Genomic DNA, 26,511 nt, shown 5'->3' with positions numbered 1-26,511 from the left:
AATGCCGTAATGGTGGCAGTTACCAGTACATTAAGCTTTTTGGTCTGTGTAAAGTGTTGTTAATAGTTAATAGTTAGGTGGTGGGACCTGCCTGGCAGGCTAGACTTATACATGATAAGAAAAACTTAGCCAACATGATATAAAGACAGAAAATAGAAAATGCTGGCAAAACTAAATAAATCAGTTAACATCTGTGGACAGAGAAAAGGTTAACATTTCAGATGAGCAGCCCTTCATCAGACCTGAGAAAGAGAGAAGTTAGTCTAGTTAGCAGCAAAATGTGGGCAGAAAAAAGGGAATTTCTCTGATAGACTGAAAGACTGATAACATGTGATGGATACTGTGGCTGTGTAATTTGTTGCTGATGTGGTTCTGGCATTCAGGCACATGCCCATGTTCTTACGTAGACAGGAAGAAAGAGCATGTTACCTACAGTTAGAGAACTTGATATCGGGTCCAGCAGGCTGCCACATGCCCAGACGGAAGACGAGGTCTTGTTCCTCAATCTTGCATTGGGTTTCGTTGTAACAATGCAGGAGGCGACAGGCAGAGATATCAGAGCGGGAGTGGGATGGTGAACTAAGGTGGTAGACAAATGGAAGATCAGAGTCATTCTGTGGACTGAACACAGGTACTCCACAAAGCCATCACCCAATCTGCATCTGGTTCCTCCATTGTAGAGGAGGCCACATTGTGAACACCAAGTGCAGTACACTAGAAGTGTAAGTGAATCGCTGCTTCACCTGGAAGGACCTTTTGGGTCCAAGGATGGTGGGAAGGGAAGAGAAAAGTCAACAAGTGTTGCACCTCCAGAGGTTGCATGAGAAAGAGTCTTATGACAGGGAGTAGTATGTAGGGATGGAAGAACAGATAAGGAAGTCACGAAGGGAGCAATCCGTATGAAATACAAAAGGGGAAGGGAAGGGACTATGTCTCTGGTGGTAGAATCTTGTTGGATCTGGCAGCTATTGCACAGGATGATACATTGAATGGGGAACTGGTGAAGTGAAAGGTAAGGACCAGGGGAACGTGATTCTTGTTCAGGGGGAGAACGGGTGAAAGCAGAGGTGTGGGAAATAGCTGAGCTTTGGTCAAAGGCTCTATCCACTAAGGGACAAGGGAAGCGACAGATAAGGAAGAGGGAAGACATTTCAGAGGCACTTTTGCAGAATGTCAAAGTCAAATTTATTGCCATATGCACAAGTACACGTAGGTAGTGTAGTGGTTAGGGTAACGCTATTACAGCGCTAGCGACCCGGGTTCGATTCCCGCCACTGTCTATAAGGAGTTTGTACGTTCTCCCCGTGTCTGCGTGGGTTTCCTCCGGGTGCTCCGGTTTCCTCCCACATTCCAAAGATGTACAGTTAGGAGCTGTGGGCGTGCTATGTTGGTGCCAGAAGCGTGGCGACACTTGCGGGCTGCCCCCAGCACATTCTCAGTAACGCAGAAAGACGCATTTCACTGTGTGTTTCGATGTACACGTGACTAATAAATAAATATCTTAAGCTTACAGCAGTATCACAGGCACATAGCAGCATCCACAAGAAAAACATAAATTATACATAAATTATACACAATTTTTACAAGAAAGAACACATTAGAACAAAAAAAAACAAAGTCTATTTTAGTGCAAATTGATCAACGTGGTCAACTGCAGTGATTAGGGTTGTTCCAGTTGTTTCAAGAACCGAATGATTGAAGGGAAGTAGCTGTTCTTGAACCTGGCAGTGTGGGATTTCAGGCTTTTGTATCTCCTGCCTGATGGTAGCTGTGAGAAAATGGTATGGCCCGGATGGTGGGAATCTTTGATGATGGATCAAATGCATCATCGGATCAAATGCAACAGGGACCGAGGAAATGGAATAGAGTCCTTTCAGGAATCAGGGTAGGAGGAAGTATAATCAAGGTAGCTGTGGGAGTCTGTGGGATTGTAGTGGATATTGGTGGCTAGCCAAACCCCTGAGATGGAGACTGAGAGATCCAGAAAGGAAAGGGAAAGGTCAGAGATGGACCTCGTAAAGGTAAGAACAAAGTGGAAATTTTCAAGTTCTGCATAAGTTCGGGGAGCAGCACCAATGGAGTTGTCCTCGTATTGGAGGAAGAGTTGAGGAAGTGGGCCTGAGTAGGTTATAAGAGGCCTTTCCCTCTACTGTAAGCCTTTTTTTCCAATGGCTTGTTGCTGTCCACCCCTCTACCTTACCACAGCAAGGTAGCCAAGTTTGAGAACTCAATAAAGGGGGCACACATTAAAGTATACACTTTAAGTCCATATATAAAGGTGTTATACATTGTTGGGATTATTTAATTCACACAGGAGTTACATCTTATGCTTTTAAGATTTAGCTGACACGATTGTCTTTTTCAATGATAGTAATAAAGGGATGGGGCAGATTTCTTTGTCTCAAATTCATGAATCAAGTGAAATGCAATCAAGAAATGTGTATGGACAGTGATCCTCCTTGTCCCATGGTCACGTTGGACGGCATCAGAAATTGATGTGAGTGACAGGAGGTTCCTGGCTACCAACGGCTGGCTGTAGGATGCTCCATTCTTGCCGACCTGCATTGTCCTCTTGGGGATTGTTTTAATCCTTTTGCATGAAAGTTGTGCCAAAACAATTAGCCGTCTTGAACTTCTATAAATGATACACACAATTAAGTACATATAGAATGTGGTTTTTAAATAATATTCTATATTGATGATAATATCCTTTACCCCATGTGGAAAATCTGTTTGAATTAAACAAAAACTTTCACATGACAAAAAGTAGAATTTGAAATGCTATTTTGCTGCTGAATTTGTTTGGCAATGTGAGGATGCAAATAAATCTAATTAATGTTTATATTTCTTTGTTTAGAAGTTAATAAAGCAGCCTTTCTCAGCTGTACAGCAGCCCTTGACACTATATTAACCCACACCCCAATTCAAGGAATACAATTCAAATCGTATTGCAATTTAGAATACCTCAGGCCAGAACTGCATATTATTTTTGTTTTAAAGCCAAACTAAATGTTCAATATATAATTTGTTGTTATAGCAGTGTGAGAATACTCAAGTATTTTACCCAAAACCAACCAATGAGAGTAGCAACAGGACCTCATTTCATTTTTCTGCAGTATGACAAGTGTTCCATTACCGGATCAATAAAAGGGATTTTGGTATGATTCAAAGATTGTGATTGATGTTTTCAATCACAGTACCTGATGTTTTAAACTGTTCTGATGATGGTGGTGCTTTGCTTTGGGCTGGAATTTTTGCCCATTTGAATGATTGCTCTGCTTGAACTGGTATGACTCAAGAATGCAAGTTTTGGCTACCTGTTATCTATGTAACCAAGCAGTAATCACAAGTGGAATTCAGGCTGCTACTGAGCCATGAATAACACCCAGCAAATGGAATAATAGAATGGCACAGCACAGAATGATGCCATTAGGCCCATTGTGCCTGTGCCAGCTCTTTGATATAGTCCTCCAATTAGTTACACTCTAATCCTTCCCTAGAGCAGCACAATGAAAGGCACAGTGGTGCAATTGGTAGAGCTGCTCCCTCACTACTGTGTGCACTTTTGGGCTCCTTATTTAAGAAAGGATGTGCTGACGTTGGAGAGGGATCAGAGAAGATTCACTAGAATGATTCCAGGAATGAGAGGGTTAACATGTGAGGAATATTTGACGACTCTTGGGCTGTACTCCTTGGAGTTCAGGAGAATGAGGGGGACCTCATAGAACCTAATAGAAACATTTCAAATGTTAAAAGGACTGGACAGAGTAGATGTGGCAAAGTTGTTTCCCATGGTAGGGGAGTCTAGTACAAGAGGGCACGACTTCAGGATTGAAGGGCGCCCACTCAGAACAGATGCGGAGAAATTTCTTTAGCCAGAGTGTGGTGAATCTGTGGAATTTGTTGCCACGGGCGGCTGTGTTTAAGGCAGAGACTGATAGGTATCTGAGTAGCCAGGGCATCAAAGGTTATGGTGAGAAGGCAGGGGAGTGGGGCTAAATGGGAAAATGGATCAGCTCATGATAGAATGGTGGAGCAGACTCGATGGGCCGAATGGACGACTTCTGCCCCTTTGTCTTATGGTCTTATGGTCTCACACCTCCAGTGACCTGGGTTTAATCCTGACTTCTGGCACTGTCTCTGTGGACTTTGCATGTTCTCCCTGTGGCTGTGTGGGTTTCCTCCGGGTGCTCCCGTTTCCTCCCACATCCCAAAGACATGCAGGTTGTTAGGCTAATTGGCTGCAGTAAATTACCCCTAGTATGTTGCTGAATAGTAGGATCTGGGGGAGCATTGATGGGAATGTGCTAGTGCACATGGGACTAGTGTAAATGGGTGCATGGTGGTGGGTGAGGTCTTTGTGGGCTGAGGGGCCTATTTCCGTGCTTCATGAGAGACTGCTGTAACATTTCCCTCCCCGCAAGCTTTCACATTAATCCACCAACCCAAACTGAATGTAAAGCTGTGGCATCTTTTTGATTTCAGACTCACCATACAGCTAGATGAAAACGAGGCCTTAAAGACAGGCTTGCAGAGCACTTTAAAAGCCAAGGAAGAAGATCTGAAATTGTATCATGACATGTTAAGCCAGGTGAAGCAGGTCTTCCTACAAGCTCTTCGACAGCACAAAGAAAAGAATTAAATCCACTACTTCAGCTGAAGCAATATTCCTTGATGTTGGTTTGGAGATATCTAAAATATCTTGCATCTGGAGAACGAGTAGTCAAAAGAAGAAAGAACAAAGCCAATTCAGTAACGTCACTGAAAAGCAACAAGTGTAGATGCTGGAAATCTGAAATCGACCTGACTACTGAGTATCCCTGACATTTTCTGTTTTTATTTTAGTAACATTTAGCTTGAACTTTTGCAGGCTAGACTGGGCTAATTGGGTGATTATATACAGCTATTTGGCTTGCTCCTGTCTTTTATATCTCAAATTACTGAGCAGTCAAAATCATGCAAGATGACAAATGAGGCATGCCAGTCAAACCATCTGTGGTTTCCTCCCATCACAGTTTCCGACTCTCTCCAGAATGCCTTACAATGTTTTTATTTTGCTGTCCAGCCAAAAAGCTTTTACCAAGTGTTAATTGATCATACCAGAGGTATAAGGAATGCAGTAAACAATGGAAAGCACAGACCAGCATGGGGAGCGGCTGGTACAATGGCTCATAAGAACTGTAGCTTTTGAATTGACACCACAATTATTGTTAATGTTAACTCAAAGCCCCATTTGTCACCTTGTGTGCAACCACATGTACAAATTGTACATTACTGGTCTACTCTGAAGAAAGTAGACTTTAAATAGAGAAGTTAATATATATTTTCTCATATTTCCTAAAGCATAGGAGGCCATTCGGCCCATCAACTCTATGCCAGTTCTCAGAGCAATCTCTGATTAAAAAGCCAAAATGAGATAGTCAGAGTTATTGGTAACACCATTCTTCACATTTGGAACTTGTTAACAGTCTTTGATGAGCATTAATACCAGTCTCTGTATGTAGTTCCTACTACATAGCAGTTGATAGGGCAAAACTGCTCTGAGTAGGTTGCCGCTAATTCAATAGCCTCATTCCTCACTGCCCGAAGTTGGACTGCGTAAAACATGGACATTCCTCCTTGCATCCAGATTGAGATACATTGCCCAGGAAGCTTTGATTGGTATGTGGTCCATTTTGTACTGATCCAAAGATATATACGTGGCAGGAGAGAGTCACGTTCCCAGCATTGCTTCCCTTCATCTCAGTGAAGCCTTGTACACTCAGAAGGATTGTAGGTAACTTCTTTCAGGTAAATGTGCAAATATACTAAAGCTCATTTAGAAATAAATGTACCTTCATACTATGGAACAGGAAGTTATCATGCAACTTGCTTACTTTTTCAAGATACAAAATGCCATTTGATGAATAATAAACTGAGGGGAGGATGTTACTAGACTTAGTATCTTAAGGTGAACAGCGTTTTAGTTATGAATTTCTTTTATTTCAAAAGTTCAGTCATTTACAATGTCACTTCATTATTTAAGAACGACAAAAAGATATTGTAATGTAGTCACAAGAATCCATTACGGAATCCACTAGTAACACAATAGCTGGACATATATTGACTGATCAGAGGGAGCCATTGTTGCCTTGTAAAGAATAAGTCAGGTTTCCAAAACCTAGCTGAATTTTTGGAGGAGATTTCCAGCAAATACTTAAGGGAATGTCGATGGTTATTGTTTATGTGGGCTTCCAAGAGACATAGACCAGAATAGGAGAAAGTAATTCAGCCCATTGGGGATGTTCTGCCATCAACTGAGATTGTGGCTGACCTACCACCTAATTCCTTTTGTACAGCTTCACCTCATATTCCCTAATTCCTTTATAATCAAAAACCTTATCAATATCAGATTTAAGATTAACAATTACATCTTCCACTCTTTATGGGAGTTTGTTCAAAATTTCTATCATTCTTTGTGTAAGAACTTTTCTCAGCTTCTTCCCTGAAAGTCCTGGCTTTAATTTTTAGGCAGTACCACCTAGACCTAGATTCACCAACAAGCAGAAATATGTTCTATCAACCCTATCAGTTCCCTTGTAAACTTAAACCAAAGTCAAAGTCGACTTTATTGATAAAATGCACAAGTACATGTGTGCACAGGTGCAATGAAAAACTTACTTGCAGCAGCATCACAGGCACATAGCATCAGAGACACAGCATTCACAAGAAATACAGTCAAAGAAATACAAGGAAATACCATGGAATACAATGCTGTATCTGTATTCTCGCCTCCTAATTTAACCCTAAGGTATGCAAGGTATCTCGCTGATAAGTGCACACTGCACCTCCTCCAAGGCTAGGATGTCCTTAGTCATGGTGCCCAGAACTCCTCACAGTCTAACAAGGCCTTTGTATTATCACAGCTTTAGATTCTACATAATAGACAAGAAATAAAAATGAAAGTGTGTTTTGAGTTGCCATCCTTTGGGGGAATTAGGTTGGAGGTAGGAAAGAGGAAGTACAGTATAAAGAAAGAACAACTTGCATTTAAACAGTGTTTCTCAGGACTGATGCGGGGTCTCAGTCTGAAACATCGACCATCCCTCTGCCTCCACAGATGCTGTCTAACCCACTGAGTTCCCCCAGCAGTTTGTGTTTTTTTTGCTCCAGACTGCCTCTTGTGTCTTCTTTACTCAGAGAATAGTGGGAAAGTCCAACTCACTACTTGTGGTTGAGGAAAACAGTAAATAAGGGAAGCAAGATAATAAGATGAGGAAGGAAGGAATAGACGAGTCTGTTGGGTGGAATGAGGCTCGTGAAGCCTCAGCTCTTAAAAAGCAAGGAAGAGCTTTATGCAAGGGCACTTCAAACAGTCATTCAGATTAATGGAAGGTACAAAAGAAACTAATGATATACCTGAGGGGAGCTGAGCTACAGAGAGTCAGGAAGACGAGGTTTGATCCCCTTTCATAGAATCACTGAGAGATATAGCAGAGACACAGGCCCTTTGGCCCACCAAATCCTTGCCAACTGCCAATCACACACTTACACTAATCCTAAATTAACCCCATTTAATTTCCCCCAGATTCTCCCACTCACCTTCACACTAGGGGCAATTTACAGCAGCCAATTAATCGACCAACCCGCATGTTTTTGGGATGTGGGAAGAAACTGGAGCTCCCAGTGGAAACCCACATGGTCACAGGGAGGACGTGCAAACTCCACACAGACAGCACCAGAGGTCAACATCAAACCCGGGTCTCTGGTGCTGCGAGGTAGCAGCTCTACCGGCTGCAACACAGTGCTGCCCTTTCATGGTGCTGAACTGCTGAACTAGCTGGTCAGCTAAGGAGGAGGTAGATGTTTGGAAATCTACCCCTCACACCACAGCAGGGTGAGGTGGCTACAGAATGTCCTAGCGTGTGGTTATTGGAGAGGAGAAGGTTGGTGGTGCTAATGGTGCCACCAATGTTATTCTGCTGCTGTTGACTGTCCAGAAATGAGAAGAAGCCTGCCACCTGTGTACCCTACACCCAACATGAACCAACTCCTTACTGGCGACAATTTTAGCACCAGGCTTAATTATGACATTGAGTTGTTTGATCAAAATTAACGAGAACTGAAGCTATGCTTAAAAAAAGCAGCTGCAAAGTCCTGCATTCTAAATACGGTGCTACGCTGGGAGATTTCTCGAGGGTCGAGTTTCTCCTCATCATCACCTCCGAAACGTTTGAGACAGATGTCTGACTGCCTTAAGAATGTAACAGCCTCATTTATAGAAACACAGCAGCTGAGAGGGGCAGCAAGAGGGGTTAGAGGCAGAGCATTTCCCTCAGAGAAAGCTGACTCTTGCTCTTGCCCGGCTGCTCACTGCAGAACCTAATGCAGAGTTGACTAGGATCTGGTAAAGCCAAGAAAAAAAGGATCAGCGTTTTCCTAGAATAACTTCAGTTTCCATTTCCATTCCTCTGGTTAATGAGCAAGAAGATCCGCGTCATACCACTGAAACAGCAAAAGCAAGAACTGTTTCCGTCCCGAGATCAAGCTTGTCTGATTAAGCAAAATCATTTAAATACAAAGCAATATCACAAAGTAATTAAAACTGCTTAAAAGCAGATATTAAAATGCAGAATGGAAACACTATGTTAAATTCAGTGAGCACAGCCTACAAATCAAGCCTCAAGTGCTTCTTTGAGAACAGAAGGATTTTCTTTGACTGTGTGAGGGGTTATTGTGGAGGAGTCAGGTGGATTCGTAGTTCTAAAAAAGGGCCAAATGTGTATCAGGTGAGGGTAGGAGCCTGGGTGGCCATAGTGGTCCACTGATCTGTCCACAAACTAGGTCTTGAACCTAAACAAAGCCAACTACAAGGACATTAGGTAGATTAGAACATTAGAGTAAATGATATGGCAGTAAACAAACAATGGCTAACATTTAAAGAATTAGTACATAGTTTACAACAAATAAGGCTTGAAAATCCAACAGGAAATTTGCAAATCACTGTAAATTTAATATGCAGGTAGAGTGAGCAATTTGGAAAGCAAACAATATAGTGGCCTTTAGCTGCAAGAGGATGTGACTACAAGAGTAAAGACGTCTTACTGCAATCATGTCTTACTGGAATGTTGGGTACAGACCTGGTCTCCCTAAGGAAGGATATACTTGCAATAACGGGAGTGGAACAAAGATTCTCCAGATTGATTCCTGGGATGGGCAGAAATTGCCCTACAAGAGGAGATCAAACAGACTGGGCCTATACTCCCTGGAGCTTAAAGTCTGAGAGGTTATCCAACTGAGTCATGGTACTTGATGTAGATGCAGGATTGTTGATTCACCTGCTGAGGTATCTAGAACCAGCTGCCTCAAAATAACAGGTCAGCCATTCAGGAGTGAGATGAGGAGAATTTTTTTCCGTCAAAGGATAATGCATCTTTGGAATTCTCCAACCAGGAGGTCGGTGGAGGCTCAGTTGCTGAGGACATTCAAGACAGAAATTGGTTGGTTTTTAAGATATTAAAGAAGCCAATAGGTACAGGGTAGTAGTAGGAAAGTGACAGAGAGGTAAAAGTTAGCCATAATCTCATTGAATGGCAGAACAGGCACAAGGTGCTGATTATACTCTAAACCTTGGGTAATGGACTGAATAAATTCAGCAAATCCAATGCTATAAGTTCAGCAAATTTAATGCTCTTTTCTCACTTCAGACTTTATTGTATTCCATGTTAAAATTCCAAGTTGTCAAACATATTTTAATTGCTGTCCAAGGGTCTGGAATTTCTTCAACTGAAAATTTTGAACTAGAGAAACACTTGAACTCCTTTTGTCCCAGATTCTACACTAAGAAGCTGTTTTTCTGCCTGCCTGCCTGCCTGCCTATAGAGATTGCTCTCATTCATCCACATGTATCACCTTTCCAGAATTAGCTCCCTAGCACACAAAGCATCCTCGTGTTGGCTGGAAGAGTTCATGGTTGACAGTATGATGCCTGGCACCATTGACAACTTGAGTAAGTGCCAGTTATAAGATTCATGATCATTCTCAGAATTATAGTCTACATCCAATACTCCTGCATCACCATTTTATTGGTGAAGGCACAGAATATAACAGCTAGCCAGTTAAGATTTCTTTATTAGTCACATGTACATCGAAGCACACAGTGAAATGCACCTTTTGTGTAGAATGTTTTAGGGGCAGCCCGCGAGTGTCGCCACGCTTCCAGCACCAACATAGCATGCCCACAACTTCCTAACCCATACATCTTTGGAATGTGGGAGAAAACCGGAGCACCCGGAGGAAACCCACGCAGACACGGAGAGAACGTACAAACTCCTTACAGACAGCAGCTGGCTTTGAACCCGGGTCGCTGGTGCTGTAAAGCGTTACGCTAACCACTACACTACTGTGCCTGTATGGTTCTATTTCAATAATTGTACAGTTTTGGCCACCTTAACATTGCAAGGATAAGGTAGCACAAGAGAGGGTACCGGGGATACACACAAGGAAGTTACCACAAATGGAGAGTTTCATTTAGGAGTAAAGATTAACGAGGCTGTGCTTTACACACAAAATGTTGGAGGAACTGAGGTCAGACAACACCTATGGAGGGAAATAAACAGTTGATATTTCAGGTCGAGACCATTCATTAGGACTGGAAGCTTTATCAGAGGCTGTGCTTGTTTTCTTTGCAACAGAGAAGACTGAATGTAGATTTAATTGAGTATATAAAATTACAATGGGCTTACATTGAGTGAATAGGAAGAACCCATTTCTCTTAGCAGAGTGGTCAACAATAGACAGTGGTGCAGCTAGTAAAGCTGCTGCCTCACAGCTCCAGTGACATGGGTTCAATCCTGACCTCGGGTGCTGCCAGTGTGGAGTTTGCACGTTCTCCCTGTGACCCTCTGGGTTTCCCCCAGATGCTCCACTTTCTTCCCACATCCCAAAGATGTGCAGGCTAGTAGGTCAGAGGGACAATTAGTGGGGAAGGGATTGCTCTGTGAGCCAACATAAACCGGATGGGTCAAAATGTCCTCCTATGTTGTAAGGGAATATGGAACAACTAGGGACCACAGATTTAGGGTATAGGGCAGCAGAGTGGAATTGACAAGATTTGTTTTTTTTTACACAGAAGCTGCTGGGAATCTGAAACTCGTGGCTTGGATGGGTGGTAAAACAAACCTTCATCCTATTTAAACAAAATACTGAATAATCACATGAAGGCCAAGGTCCAGGAGTTGGGAACTGGGATTAGACTGGACAGCTCCTCTTCATCTGGTGACGACTTGAGCTGTACAGTCTGCTGAGCATTTCTTTTCATTCTACTATTTTGATTTTAAACCAGAGAAAGGACAACAGAGACAGTGCAGAGAATTCAGGATCCTTAACGTTAATTCCAGGCCCTAAAGCCTCAGCTCAAAGTAAGGAACCCTACTGTTGATTACCAACTACAAATGACAAATCCATATTGAACCAGCCCTGTTTAAAACCTTCTGTACCTTTAACCACACTCTGTCATGGTTCCGAGTGCTGGTTCTCGATTCTGCCCCTTATCCCCATTGATGGGGCCTTGTTGTGCAGCACATGGTTTCCATGCACTACTATTTGCCTAATGACACACACCTGAGTTCCATCAGGGAGACTAGTATAAGAACCCTGGTTTCACAATCACTGGTTGCCAGATTATTGGTCTATCTCTGGGTATACTTCATTTCCTGGCTGCTTAGAGCCGGCAACTCTAGAGCAGTCCTGGTTTTGCTGTTTCTCCTAGAAAACCCTGTTTTAGTGTTGGGACTCAGAGCCCTGAGGCAAGATTCCTTCTGTTTGCTGTTCTGCGTTCGGTTCCAAGGAAGCATCCTGACACCAGTCTCGGACTGGTGTTCTGCATTTGGGTTCTCCGCGATCTTGCTCTTCGTGTGACATTGTGACACATTCACTCAATCCAGTTACAATGCCAAAATTATAGAAAATCCTAGAAAACACTGAGCATCTCAGGCAGTGTCTGTGGAGATATGTTTCAGAGCTGGCTTTCATGCATCCTCATTTTTTCATTTGCCTCATTGTTGCAGCTGTGTCATTAGCTACCAAAGTCCAGAGCTCTGCAATTTTCTCTCTAAACTATCTGCTTCCAGGTGCTCCTTAAACCTATCCCTTTGATAAAATTGTGTTCACACTTTGGTATCTTCTTATGTGGCTGGGTCACATTTTGTCCATAGCTCTGTTGAAGCAAGTTGGGAAGTTTTAACTAAATCTAAAGTGCTCTATTAATGTATATACTATATGATAAGTGTGGGCACAGACCAAAGCATCAACTGATTTCTGAATGACGGAACTTCCAGCCTGACCTTCAGCCAGATGATGAGCGAATTGCATAAGGGAGAAAGCTACACCAGTCTCATCGGCATCAGTGGTGCTTACACTGATGCAAGAAACATAGGTAGCGTAGTGACCTTGAATGTTCTACCATTCAGCTGAATCAGGCTGATCTGTGACCTCACCACTTGTCCCCAATTTCCAGCCAAGAACCTCCCAAATGTTATGGGGACGCACTCCATTCTACAGTGTGGTACCACCAATGTTCTACATGGAACAGATTTGGACAGTCCAAAACTGGGCACTGATGAATAGCTCTAAGTCACTGGCAGCAGAAGAATTGTACACCACCCAAACTATAATGTGGAACCCGCCTCACTTCTGAATCACCATAAAATCTCAAGAACCAGACTTTGTTGGAAGGCTTTGACCCTGCAATCACACAATCTCCATTAATCCACATCCACTCGATCTGTTTAAATACTGGAAAACAGACAGCAAGTTAGGCAATGTTTGCGGAGAAAGAACCTAAAGGTTCCAATTTGGTGAGCTTTCATAGGTATTATGAATGGCCATTGTGTTGAAACATTACCTGTTCTTTTAACCGTTCTTTCCCTCTGCAGTGCTTTTATTATTACATATTTACAGCATCTGCTTCAGCTGCAATATCTACTGTTGATCACAACACCCCACCTCCAACCCCTACCCACACTGAATGAATTAGGAAACAAACAGAGCCCTGCTGTTTTACAGGAGGTCAAAGCACTTCACCTCACCAAGAATGAAAATCAATGCTCAGTTGAGACGAAAATCAATGCTCAATTGAGACAAAAATCATTAAAAATCAAATCAGTAAAGTCTCTCTGGGAGCAGCAAGACAACTTGGGCTTTGGTGAGGGAAGGAGTGAAGCTAGTGATTAGAGTGATAACTTTTATAAAGTATGCTATTTTCAAAATGTTGGGCTTGGGTAGACTTAATAACTCACCTGCATTTCTTCCGTCGACCAGCAGTTGCGAATCTACTTCAATTTGCCACCATGTCACAAGTCACTGCCACTTCACAAACCAGATTTCACTAACCCCCTTCCAGCCACTGGTAACATGGACTGTTTGAGCCCCATCCCCCTGGCCAGGCATGACTTGGCCAAGCAACGGACCAACTGCAAAACAGCTTTTCCAAGACAAAGTGCCAAACAAAATTTGTCAATCAATTCCTGGACAAATGCTGTCCTGGAGTCCTTCAACTCAGGACTAGGACTTGATGTTTATAATTTTGTGACATACCCAATTAGGGGTGTGTGGTCACCCTCCCTCTGATCAATGGACTCTGCACGATTCTCTCAGGCTCCATCCCCCTCATGAGAGATCTGCTATCACTCACTTCCTGTCTCATCAGTCCATTGTGTCATTGGAAGGTGTGGCAGGTATTTTAGATACTCATGCAATTTAAAAAAAACTTAGTTAACACTTTCCAAATCAGTCAATAGTTGGAGTATTAATAACTTCCCACACATTGCCTTTGGGCTGGAAGGAATATTCCTTGGAAATGACCTTGAAAAACTCGAATGTGCTGCCTAAGGAAACAAAAAATAGAATCAGGTGGAGATGACTCAGCCCTTTGCACCTGATCTACTGTTCACCTATAGCATAGCTTGTCTCTTATGTCGGTGTCACTTTCCTGCACAAACCCTATATCCCTTGATTCCCTCAACATCCAAAAATCTACAAGTCTGCCTTAAATAAGCTCAGCAACTAAGCCTCCATGGCCTGCTTGGATAAAGAATTCTGAAGAGTTGCTACTAACTGGATGAAGACATTTCTCTACCTCTCTGTCAGGGGCTGACCCCTGATTTTGAGACAATGATTCTCGGTTCTGACATCATATTGGCTAGGACATTGGGAAGAATTTTCACACACTTCTGCAAAGTGGTCACTTGGAATCACCGATCTCCAGTACACACAGACTCATCTGTCCTTGGCCTTCTCCATCGTCAAGGAGAGGCCAAATGCAAATTGGAAGAACATCTCATATTCTGTTTGGGCAGCTTCCAACCCAATTGTATGAAGAATGGGTTCTCCAGTTTCATGTTACCCACACCCCCAGTGTTCTCCTCCTACACACACTCACCTGTCCACTTAGGTTTCTTCTCCATTTGTTCACCTTTCCCATCCTCCCTCCCTCTCTCTCGCCTGGTCCCATCTGACCATCATCCCCACCCCCCTATCTGGTTCCACCTACCAGCCCCTATCTCACCCTTCCCTCTCACTTCTATATATCGGCTATCTCCCCTCTACACTCTCAGTCCTGATGCAGGGTATTGACCTGAAATGACGACTTACACCCTGTGTCTCCACAGATGCTGCCTGACCCACTGAGTTCTTCCAGCACTTTTCATTCCAGATTCCAGCATCTGCAGTCCCTTTTGCCTTCACCCTACTGAGTACTCCCTCAGTACTGGCACCCATCATATTTAAAAAGTATCACTCATAACCCAGTATGCTATGGAACAAGAGCTGGAAAGTGGGATTACCTGCTCCAATTCTTGGGTAGTACTCGGAACTTACAGCCAGGTGATGAGAGCGATACTGATGTACGAGTTGAGAGTTAAGAAACCTTTCGGATTTATGTTGTTTGCTTCAACACCTCCCACATTGCAAAGACGTACAGGTAGGTTAATTTGGGTTTAAAATGGGCGGCGCGGACTCGTTGAGCCGGAAGGGCCTGTTCCCACGCTGTAAATAAAAAAAAATTTTAAAAAATAGCAGCTCACGTCACTTCCTATGATTTAATATCCAACTTTCCCCCTTCTTAAGGCAATGACTCACACTCAGAGTACATAAAGTCAGAGATATGTAAATAAGCAAAACTGAAAATCACTGAACCTGTCTTACAGGTTTTACGCCCTTTTGCCCCCAGGGAGGTACCTCTGACTGTGCAGCATACCACCAATTGGAGAATGCATCCTGTTGTTGAGAAAGCACCAGCGAGTAGGACACAGGATCTGATGTGCGTTGTTGGGTGGTGTGCATCAGGTGCAATGGGGACCAAATCAGTGTCAAGAGAATCATGGTGCTCCCTTGGCTGTTCTGTGGGGAGAAAAATGTTGTTATTGTGAATAACTGAATAATAATAAAAATACAGAGCCTACAGAGTTAAAGAAAGGATTAAACAGAAACATTGAAAATAGCAGAAGTAGATCATTTGACCCGTTCACCATTTAAAAACATTTAAGCTTCAAAACCTGGGCCTCTGTACCTCCCTCTGCAACTGGATCCTTGACTTCTTTATCAGGAGACCACGGTCAGTGCGGATCGGTAATAACATCTCCTCCTTGCTGACAACACAGGCGTACCTCAAGGATGTGTGCTTAGCCCACTGCTCTACTCTCTCTACGCTCACGACTGTGTGGCCAGGCACAGCTCAAACGCCATCTATAAATTCGCCGATGACACCACTGTTGTCGGCAGAATCTCAGATGACAACGAGGAGGCGTACAGGAGTGAGATCGATCATTTGGTTGAGTGGTGTCGCAACAACAACCTCACGTGACGGGTCAGCGGTGGAAAGGGTGAGCAGCTTTTGAGTTTTTGGGCATCAATATCTCAATCCCGGGCCCAACACATTGATGCAATCACAAAGAAGGCACACCAGCGGCTCTACTTCGTTAAGAGTTTGAGGAAATGTGGTATGTCACCAAAGATTCTTACAAATTTCTATATATGTACAGTGGAGAGCATTCTGACTGGGTGCATCACCACCTGGTATGGAGGCTCCAATGCACAGGATCGCAAGAGGCTACAGAGGGTTGTAGACTCAGCCAGCTCCATCACGGGCACAACCCTCCCCACCATCAAGGACCTCTTCAAGAGGCAGTGCCTCAAGAAGGCGGCATCCATCATTAAGGACATGTCCTCTTCTCATTACTGCCATCAGGCCTGAAGACTTAAACTCAATTATTTAGGAACAGTTTCTTCCCCGCTGCCATCAGATTTCTGAACAATCCATGAATCCATAAACACTACCTCATTATTCCTTTTTTTTTGCACTACTTATTTATTTCATAATTTATAGTAATTTTTATGGATTTGCACTGTACTGCTGCCACAAAACAACAAATTTCATGTCATAGAGTCAGTGGTGATAAACCTGTTTCAGATTCTACTGTGTTCCTGCTCTCTCCCCATACTCCCTGATTCCTTTTGTATCCAGAAATCCACCTTTCTCTTTCTGAAATATATTCAACAATGTGACATCTACAGCCTTCTGTGGCAGGTGCACCGTTCTCTGATTGAAGAACTTTCTCCTCATCTTAGTCCTTACTCCACATCCATTGAGCCTCAAGCCAGGGGAGACATCCTCTCTGCATCCAATCTGTCTAGCCTATACCTTTCAATAAGATCCCCTCTTCCAAACTCTAGTGAATGTGGGCCTATTCAACACAATCTCTCTGCCATTTCAGGAATCAACCTGATGAATCATCTCCACACTGCCTCCAAAGCAAGCACACTCTTCCTTAAGTATGGAGACCAAATATGTATGCCAACTAACCAACACCATGTAAGGTTGAATCTAAACTTCCCCACTTTCATGTTCCATACTCAAAGTAAGGGCCGACTTTCTATTAGTGTATTTAAGCACTCTGTCCTAATGATTTAGACTTCAAATGTCGGGAGTAAAAAAATTTGCAGATGGTTCAAAAAATTGCTGTGTGGTTGACAGTAAGGAGGAAAGCTTTAGCGTGCTTGAAGATATAGACAGTCTGAACGGTTGGGCAGAGAAGAGGCAAATGGAATTTAATCCAGAGAAGTGAGAGGTAATACAGTTGGGGAAGTCTAATAAGGCAGAGTGATATATCAAGTGAAAGGAATTGAGAAGAGTAGAAGGACCTTGGATTGTTTGTCCACAGAACCTTGAAGGTCAATGGGATAGTTAAAAGGAATAGAGGGTACTTTATTAGCTGAGGCATAGAATCCAAGAGTATTCAGCTTATGCTACAACTGTACATACAGTATGTTAACCGCACCTTGAGTACTGCATGAACCTTTGATCACCACTTTGTAGGAAGGATGTGACTGCCCCAGAGAAATTTACAAGGATGTTGCCAGGACTTGAATTGAATTGTAGCCTTGAGGAAAAATTAGACTGGTTGGTAGTTTTCTCAAAGTAGAAGCCGAGGGGAGAATTAACCAAGGTGTATAAAACTTTGAGGCGCCTAGAGAGAGTAAATAGGAAGGATCTATTTCCCTTAGCCGTAGGATCAAAAACCAAGGTCAAAAGATTAAAGGGAAAATGAGAAAAGAAGTGTTCACACAGAGAGTTTGGAATATTCTGTTTTTATTTCAGATATTGTAGCTAGCTGGGTCAGTAACACAGTTGGGGACAGTAACTGTCAGTAAGGGATAATCTAATTGGGAAAAGAACTAGAGAGAAGATGAGACTTTTTTTTAATATAAACACAGCAAGTTGGTTTTGTCTAATATGGCAATGGTAGTGGATTCAATGGGATCTTCTAAAAGGAAGTTGAATAAATATCCGAAGGGAAAAAACTCACAAGACTACGGAAAGGAACAGAGTTGTGGGGTGTGGGACTAATTGGATCACTGTTTCAAAGAGCCAGTATTTCAATGCTGGCTCGAATGGCCTTCCTTTGTTTTTTCCTATGTTAAGGATTTTAAGTAAATAGAGAGGAAGGGAAAGTAGGGGCAGTAGGATGGATGGGGGAGGTGGTGGTTAGTTGGGAGTCAGGAAAAGAGCAAAAGTCCATGGAATGGAGGTCAGGACTATATGAGAACATAAGAATTAGGGGCAGGAGTAGGTTATCCAGAACTTTGATCTGCTGCAAAATTCATCATCATGACTGATCTGCTACCTCAGCACCATTTCCCAGCACATTTCCCATTTCCCTTCATTGCTTTAATGTCCAGAAAATTATTGATCACTGTTTTGAATGAACGTTGACCGTGACTTCACAGCAGTTCGAATTCCAAAGGTCCACCTCCCTCTGGGTGAAGAAACTTCTCCTCAGTCCTAAATGTCCTACCCCTGGTTTTAGAAGTCATCTTCCCTGCATTTAGCCTGTCAAGGTCTTTAAGAATTTTGAAAATCAAAAAATTGCAGTTGCTGAAAATCTGAGATCAAAACAGAAAATGCTGGAAATATTCAGCAGGTCAGGCAGCATCAATGGAGAGTGAAACAGAGTTAATGTTTCAGGTCAAAAACACTTCATTAGGTTTTCAATCTGAAATGTCAATCCTTTATGAATCTCATGTTTTGATGAGATCTCTCAATCTTCTAAACTCCAGAGACTACAGTCCCAGTGTTACTCAATCTTTCCTTATCGTTATACCCACCTTCCCCAAAAACAGACTGGTGTGAATCTTCACTGCACTTTCTCTGTGGCAATATATCCTTTCTTAGATAAGGAGACAAAAACTGTATATAACTATGAATAGTTGTCTAGAAAATGTCTTATACTGGACCTAATCTTTGGGAATGTAGCTGTGCAAGTGAGGGAGTTTCATAGAGTCATAGAGTTATACAGGATAGAAACAGGCCCACTTCCCAAGTTGGTCTAGATCCCCTTGTAAACTTAGATAACCCTCTTCATTGTCCACTCACTACATTAATAATTTTGGTGTCGTCCACAAACTTACTATGTTAACAACAGTTGTTGTTGTAGACACCAGGTTAAGTTCTCCTCACTTTGCCTTTGGTACTTGGGCAGGACAGACAATCTGGTTCAGTAATCCACAATAATCTCTTCAAATCTTCCTCCTGTCCCCACCACAACCTTTCCTCCAAACCCCACAAACCGATCCTCTTCCCAACTCACTTCCTCCTTGATCTCCACAACGATGGAATAAGATAAGATGAGATATCGTTATCAGTCACATGTACATTGAAACACACAGTGAAATGCATCTTTTGCGTAGAGTGTTCTGGGGGCAGCCCGCAAGTGTCGCCATGCTTCCGGCACCAACATAGCACGCCCACAACTTCCTAACCCGTACGTCTTTGGAATGTGGGAGGAAACCGGAGCACCCGGAGGAAACCCACGCAGACACAGGGAGAACGTACAAACTCCTTAAAGACAGCGGCAGGAATTGAACCCGGGTCGCTGATGCTGTAATAGCATTACGCTAACTGCTACACTACCGTGCCTGCCCCAGATTGCGGAGGAAGGACCAATTCTATTGCTCCTGGTGTCTACGGTGGGAGACAAAGGGGAGGAACATAGAACATGAAAACTCCCTCTCCAACAGGCCAAACTAAGAGTTGGCATGATGGTCTGGGCATCTACGATTTAGATGTAAATGAGGGGCATTCTTCTTAATGTGTGACTAGCATCTCAAAACATTTTACTTGGAATGTTTTGTTTTAATCTTTTTTGCATTCACAAGGATATGAAGCTTGCTGCTCACTCTCACCCCCAAGTTTAAAAGCTTAGTAGAAAGAAAAAGAATTTCACACTCCTTCAGCACAACGCCCAGTAAACCTATAGATATTGTAATGTTGCCATGTAAGAATCAGATTTATTATCATTGACGTATGACTTGAAATTTGTTGTTTTGCGTCAAAGGGCTTGTTGACACTTTATATAAGCTTGTATTACAGTGTAAGGAATGTCATATGAGTAATGCCTATTTGGAAATTGGGCAGCATAGTGGTACAACGAGTTCAGTCACTTACTCACAATTCCGGGGACTCAGGTTCAATCCAACTTCCAGTGCTGCTGAGTTTGCATATTCTCTCTGTGATCACGTGGGTTTCCCCCGGGAGCTTCAGTTTCCTGCCATATCCCAATGATGTGTAGGTTGGTAGGTTAATTGGCCACTGTAAATTTGCCCCTAGTGTGTAGGGAGGGAATTGATGGAAATTTGAGGAGAACAACATGGAATTAGTGTAAATGGGCACTTTGTGGTCATTCTGGACAATGGGCTGAGGGCCCTATTCTATGACAATGGTGGTGGAACACTATCTGTTCATGATGCTATCATGGATATCTGAGCAGCAGCTTCTGATTTCTGGACTCCCTTGAGCTGAGCTTGTTAAGTGGACAAATGGGCAGCTGGTTCTGGATCATTTACACTAACTCTGCAATTATCAATGGAAGGTTGCTATTCAATGCACTCAACAATAGTAAACCTTTGTATTGTTCTTGCATTAATGTCCAGGTGGTCAGATTTGGTTGAAAACGTCATAACTCACAGACGGATTCATCTCCCAGCTCACTCAGACTAACAATCTGCTGGAGGAATGCAGAGGGACAAGCAGTATCTGTGGCAAGAAAGGGTCAAAACCCTGCAGGTCCTGACGCAGGGTATTGATCCGAAACATCAACCATCCCTCTCCTCCCACAGATGCTATTCAACCCACTGCGTTCCTCCAGTAGGTTATTTGCTGCTCAAGATTCCAGCATCTGCTGTCTCGTGTCTCCTAACTCAGACTGACCCCACCATCTGCAATCTCAGTCCCATTTTGTGCTTTCCACTAAACTCGACATCTGGTCCAACTCTGGGACAGTTTCTCCCATCTGCAGTGTACAGCTTTACTACCTCTGCAGAAACCATCCTCTATATTTGCTTTGCTATACATGGCAGAATCTTCAGCCATCTCATTCCTGCTTTCAGGAAATCCTAGCACTTAAGTCCCCTCAGTCCAAGGAGAGCACCCTCTTGCTTCACTGACCCACTGGCGCTCTCCTGGGATTGGGCTGCCTTGTAATCCAATGGACATCAAGTTGCATTCTCAATGTCCCTGCCTTAAAGCCCATACCAATGGTCAGCTACATGTAACGATTCCAGAGTCTGTGTCTGGCCGGCATTGAGTGAAGCTTTAATTGCAACAGGTTAAGTTTCTAATGTGGAGCGCAGACTCTGGGTGGCTTCCCCTATGTTGCCTTGGAAGACAAGACCACCTACCCCGGTTGGATCTCCATGTAATGGTGCCCATCAGACAGGCATAGATAGGTTAGATGGCCAGAGGCTGTTCCCCATGGCAGGCATGTCTAAGACTAGAGGGCATGGGTTTAAGGTGAGAGGGGGGAGGTTTAAATGGGATCTGAGGGGTACGTTTTTCACACACAGAGTAGTTGGCATCTGGAATGAGCTGCCAGAGGGGGTAATGAAGGTAGGAACAGTAACAACATTTAAGAGGCATCTGGACAGGTACTTGATAGAGAGAAATATGGAATTAATGCAGGCAGGTGGGATTCCTATAGACAGGCATAGAAGCAGTGGGCTGAAGGGTGTGTTTCTATGCTGTACAACGCTATGACCGTAATTGCTGACTGATGAGGATGAGCTCCAGGTTCTGTTCAATGCCATGACTCCCCCTTTGTGCCTTAGCATCTCTGGCAGGTTGGAAAACGCATCAACCATTTCCATACACATCTGCATCTTCATGGGAGGCAACCCACTGTAGTCCTTAGTAACTGAGGAGGTGGACACCCTCATCTTCTGTCCTGGCCCACAAGCTTCCCCAGTACCTTGGCCTGAATCTGACCAATGGTGATCTACCAGGAGACATGGTCTCCACACCACTCTCTCCATCCTGGAGGTGCCAGGAGCTGAGGCAGTGTATGAAGCACCATGTCACAACCCCTTTCTTCTCTGCGGAAGAAACCTGTCTAGCCCTGACCTCCTAAAGTTCTGTAATGAAACGAATGTGATGACAACAAAGGGGGGCACTTACAGTACATGTACATGGACAGAGGCAGAATGTCCAGTACAACATCAGGAGGAGGGAGCTGAAAGGACAGATGATACCTTGACCCACCACTCTGCAACCTCCGCGTCTGTTAGAGGCCACATGAACCAGGAAAGGGATTTCCGCCACATTCAAAGTATTGTGTGTAGTTCTAGTCGCCACACTACAGGATAGATGTGGAGGCTTTGGAGAAGGTGCAGAAGAGGCTCACTAGGATGTTGCCTAAATTGAAGCATATTAGCTATAAGGAGAGGGACAAACTTGGATTGTTTTCTCTGGCACATCGGAGACTGAGGGGAGACCTGATAGAAGTATGTAAAATTATGAGGGGTGTAGATAGTCATTTTCCTCAGGGTGAAAATGTCAAAAATCAGGGGGTGTAGGTTTAAGGCGAAAGGGGGAAAGCTTAAAGGAAATGTATGAGGAGAGTTTTTTTTACACGCAGGAGTAGTAGGCACTTGGAACACGCTGCCAGGGGAGGTGGTGGAAGCAGATACAATAGCAATGTTTAAAAGACATTTAGACAGACACATGAACAGGCAAGGAACAGAGGGCTATAGACTGTGTGCTGGCAGATGGGATTAGTTAGGTTGACACAGACATGGTGGGCTGAAGGGCCTGTTCCTGTACTGTACTGTTCTATGTTTCACAGGCAATGGGGGTAGGTGGCAGTGATGGTGTTTAATTGGACTGCTCCTTTTTAAGAGTTGGTCCCCTGACATCAGTTAGTGCACAACCAGTTTCTCAGGGGAAAAATATTCATCAGATAACAAACACTTAACAGTATTAGAGATAAAGGTAGCTCATGTTTTAAACACACATACTTACATTGGACTGTGACTGAAAATAGCACTTCACCAGGACAAGAACAAACATGACTGACCCTTCAGTGCTTATATAAAAGCAGGTTCCAACTCTGTTCTTACACTATTCCAAAACAACTTACACTGTTCCAATAAAGCCCAATGTAAGATTGAGGAACAGCATCTTGTTTTACATATATTGATGTTACAGCCCTCAGGGCTTAACATTAAATTGGAAATTTCTGATAATCAGTCTTTCTCCAGTTTATATCAGAAATAAAACTGCAGATGCTGGAATCCTGAAATAAAAACATAAGATGTGCTGGAAATACTCAGCAAGTTAGGCAGCATGTGTGCACAAGTTAATTTTTCAAGCCTGGGAGCCTTAATCAGAACTGAGATAGAAAAGCAAATTAGTTTTCAGTAGCAGAAAAGAGGTGAGGGAAGGTGGTTGAAGATTGGAGGGAACAAAGAGAATATCTCTGATAAGGTGAGACCAAGTGGGTTGATATGTGCAGTGAGGGTAGCAGGTACAAGCACATTATGTCTCCCTGTGTAATGTTAATAACAAGGTTGTGGGATGTGCCCAGCAGACCAGGAGATATGAATAGAAAAAGAAAATCTGAGTCAGAATGATCACGGGTAGGGATGGCCAGTACTGATACAGACAGAAAGAGAGACAATCTCAAGTTGGAGAATTTGATAACGTCTAGAAGGCCACAGTGTGCCCAGAGAGATGAGATGTTGTTCCTTGAGCTTCTGTTTGGCCTCATTGCAACAGTTGAGGAGCCACAGACGGAAAGGTCAGGGCGGGCGTGGGGAATTCACACTCAATGTCGAATTTATTTTCAGTTTTTATTTGTATCAGAACTGATGGTTTCAATATTGGTTTCTCCAGCTTTAGCTGACTCACGTTTTTTCTGTTTGTATCAGAACTGGTCATTTCTACCTGTTTATTTTGGATTAGTTTTTCTTTTTTCTATTTGTATAGTCTGGCCTGCTGGACGTGTCCTCCAGCCTCACTGTTAACAACACATTGCAGGCAAAGGAACATAATGTGCTTGTAACTGCACCTGTTAACACACTGGGTCTCGCCCTATCAGAGGTATTCCCTTTGTTCTACCCATCTCTCCCCAACTTTTTCTCCTACTGAAAGTTACCTTGTTTTTCTCTTGTTCCCAGTTTTGATGAAAGGTCCCAGACTTGAAGCATTAACTCTGTTTCTCTCTCCGCAGATGCTGCCTGACCTGCTGGGTACTTCAGGCATTTTCTTTTATTTCAGATTTCCAGCTTCTGTGTTTCTTTCTCCAGTGGGTATTTCATAGTTCCAACATTGCTTTTTAAAAATATTTTTTCTCCTTCTGTTTTAAATCATTTCCTATTCACATAAAAGAGTACAGCACAACAGGCCCTTCGGCCCACAATGTTGTGCCAAACTAATTAAACTAGTAATTAAACACCTACTAAACGAATCCCTTCTGCCTACACAATGCTGCCGCAAAGCAACAAATTCACGTCATGTAAGTCAGTGATAATAAACCTGATTCTGATTCTTCATATCCCTCCATTCTCTGCACATCCATGTGCCTATCTAAGAGCCTTTTAGCCTCCACTACTATCCCTAGCAGTGCATTCCAGGCACCCACCACAGTGTGTCAAAAACACTTGCTCCCTACATCTCCTTTGAACTTACCCTGTCTCACCTTAAATGCATACCCTCTACATTGTTGTCCAGACAGGTAATGCAACAAGTTTTACATCTCCCTTGCTCAGCCAGTACCACCACAATTGGTGTCATTCAGTCTTTCTTAGCCGCCCCCCCCACCCTATCACAGACTTTCCCCTTTCTCCTCAACGCCCCCCCCGTAAATTAAAACGTGCTTGAAATCTATCTTTTCCAATTTTGAATCAAGTGTCATGGACTTGAAACCTTCACTCTGTTTCCTCTCCGTGCATGCTGCCTGACCTACTGAGTGTTTCCAGCGTTTTCTGATTTTATTTCAATTTCCAATGTCTGCAATTTTTGTTTTTGGATTCGGGGGTTTTAATCTCCAATCTGACACTCAGAAAGCTGGCCCTGATTTACATCCCTGTGCAGTGTCCATCAATACACTGAAGAGCCCTCCCGTTTAGCAGGAAGGAATTCAAATGGCAGTTTAGTCTGAGGGGAAATTGCAAAACAATCGATAAAATTGTACTAACGGGTTCAATAATATCTTTCGAGGTGAAACTAACGGGGTAAATGGCACAGAGGCGATGGGTTGTTAATTTCAGGAGGAGTGCTGGCAAATTACCAGGACATCTGCGGGTGAGCTTTACTGGTCTAGGGAAGAATAAACCCTCGTTCTCTGTCTCCTAAAATTACCGAGCACGGGCAGGTTTGACAGACAGCTGTACGGGAGCGAGCCAAATGCCTCGAGTTCGGCTGAATTTAAAAATACTCATCTGAGCTGTCCTTTTGTACAAGTCGAGGCTCATCCTATCAGCAAAAAATGTATTCACTGGGACGAAGTTAGACAGGCGAATTTTTTTTTCCCTTCTGGCCTCTTAAAACAATCCGCAAGGCTGTGAGTGATTCCACCTTCCAGGTGTGTGTTGATCGCCTGTTAACCAACTGGATTCAAGGTCAGTAACGTGCATTGAACTAAATTGCAGGCTGCTGCATCGTACAGTTGCTGATGGTAACAAGCTAGCCTACGGGCTGTATTTCTCTGCGTGTCTCCACAGAAGAGCCCGAGTAATTTGCGCAATCTCCGCCGCAATGTTGCATTTTGTTTTTTTGCAAATTGTTCGTTAATTAAGATAGAAAGAAAATCACCTTCAATTTCTGTGGTGAGTTTCGATCCGCCCATCCGAGGGGCTATCGAGTGTCACTGCGGTAACTCGCCTGGGCCAGGGTAGCACGGTTTAGCAGCTTTTCCCTTTCCGGTGAAACAAATGGCCCGTTTGTTTACGCCGTCTCCTTCCTTTTAATCGTGTACATTTGCATAACATCTAATTATGTCTCCAGTCACCGAGGCCGTGAGAGCAAACGATTAAAAAAAAATCTCTGAACCCCACCTTTGTTCTCTGTATTTTACAATTTGAAGCTCCATTGTGTAGATAGTTAAACCAATTTCTCATTGGTTTTAAATTGAATTCTGTTTCTGATAAGTGGGAGTCATTGAAAAATGGAATCGTGGGGAGTTCAGGGTCAACCTGTTCCCTTAAGGGTGAGAACAAGAAGCCCAAGGAAGTCTAGATGTCAAGGGATATGATAATTGGTTTGAGTTATTATTATTGTCACGTGTACCGAGATACAGTAAAAAGCTTTTGATTGCATGCCATCCAGACAGATCATCCCATACATAAGTACATTGAGATAATACCAAAGATAAAAGCAGGGGTGAGTTGATAAAAGGAAGGGAATTGTTAGATACCAAGACCGAAAAAATGGGGAGACCCTCCAGGAACATGGGAAATGTAGTAGGGTCTTAAAAAAGAATTTAGGTGGGCAAAAAGGGGTTGTGAGATATGACTGTTGAAGGTAGTTATGGAAAACCCTGAAGTATTTTAAATATATTAAGGGCAAAAAGTTCACAGGCGAAAGACAGGGGTTCATTAGGGACCAAAGGGGAAATCTGTGCATGGATCCAGAAGTTGGTAGGAGATACTTCCCATCTCTATTCACTGAGTAGGATATTGTAGTTGGTGAATTCAAGGATGAGG

General features: G+C 43.2%; 2 protein-coding genes and 1 long non-coding RNA gene across 6 annotated transcripts in view; 2 read left to right on the top strand and 1 right to left on the bottom strand.

Moving 5' to 3' along the window:
• ccdc13 (coiled-coil domain containing 13) overlaps positions 1 to 5,873 on the top strand; it is a 46,441-nt gene extending 40,568 nt beyond the window's left edge. The window contains exon 15 of the mRNA XM_052015451.1: positions 4,486 to 5,873. Within this exon, the coding sequence (XP_051871411.1) occupies positions 4,486 to 4,642 (157 nt within the window). The 3' untranslated portion in view covers positions 4,643 to 5,873. The remainder of the gene's footprint in view (positions 1 to 4,485) is intronic.
• LOC127570199 (uncharacterized) lies at positions 441 to 25,731 on the bottom strand. Of its 3 annotated transcripts, none has more exons than XR_007956317.1 (5): positions 25,622 to 25,731; positions 15,217 to 15,378; positions 14,823 to 15,024; positions 4,492 to 4,708; positions 1,171 to 2,635 (listed from the first exon to the last, which is right to left on the bottom strand). It is a non-coding gene; the product is annotated as an uncharacterized LOC127570199 (long non-coding RNA). The 3 variants fall into 3 exon arrangements; XR_007956318.1 differs by lacking the exon at positions 25,622 to 25,731 and adding an exon at positions 19,982 to 20,082; XR_007956319.1 differs by lacking the exons at positions 1,171 to 2,635; positions 4,492 to 4,708 and adding an exon at positions 441 to 579.
• hhatlb (hedgehog acyltransferase like, b) overlaps positions 25,151 to 26,511 on the top strand; it is a 60,063-nt gene continuing 58,702 nt past the window's right edge. For both annotated transcript variants that reach the window (XM_052015454.1, XM_052015455.1), the window contains exon 1: positions 25,151 to 25,428. The gene's annotated coding sequence lies outside the window, so the exon portion shown is untranslated. The remainder of the gene's footprint in view (positions 25,429 to 26,511) is intronic.

The sequence above is a fragment of the Pristis pectinata genome, chromosome 5 (genome assembly GCF_009764475.1).
Source record: "Pristis pectinata isolate sPriPec2 chromosome 5, sPriPec2.1.pri, whole genome shotgun sequence".
Lineage (NCBI taxonomy): Eukaryota > Metazoa > Chordata > Chondrichthyes > Rhinopristiformes > Pristidae > Pristis > Pristis pectinata.
Note: the sequence above shows the minus strand (reverse complement) of the source record. Positions and strands in the feature narration are given on the sequence as shown.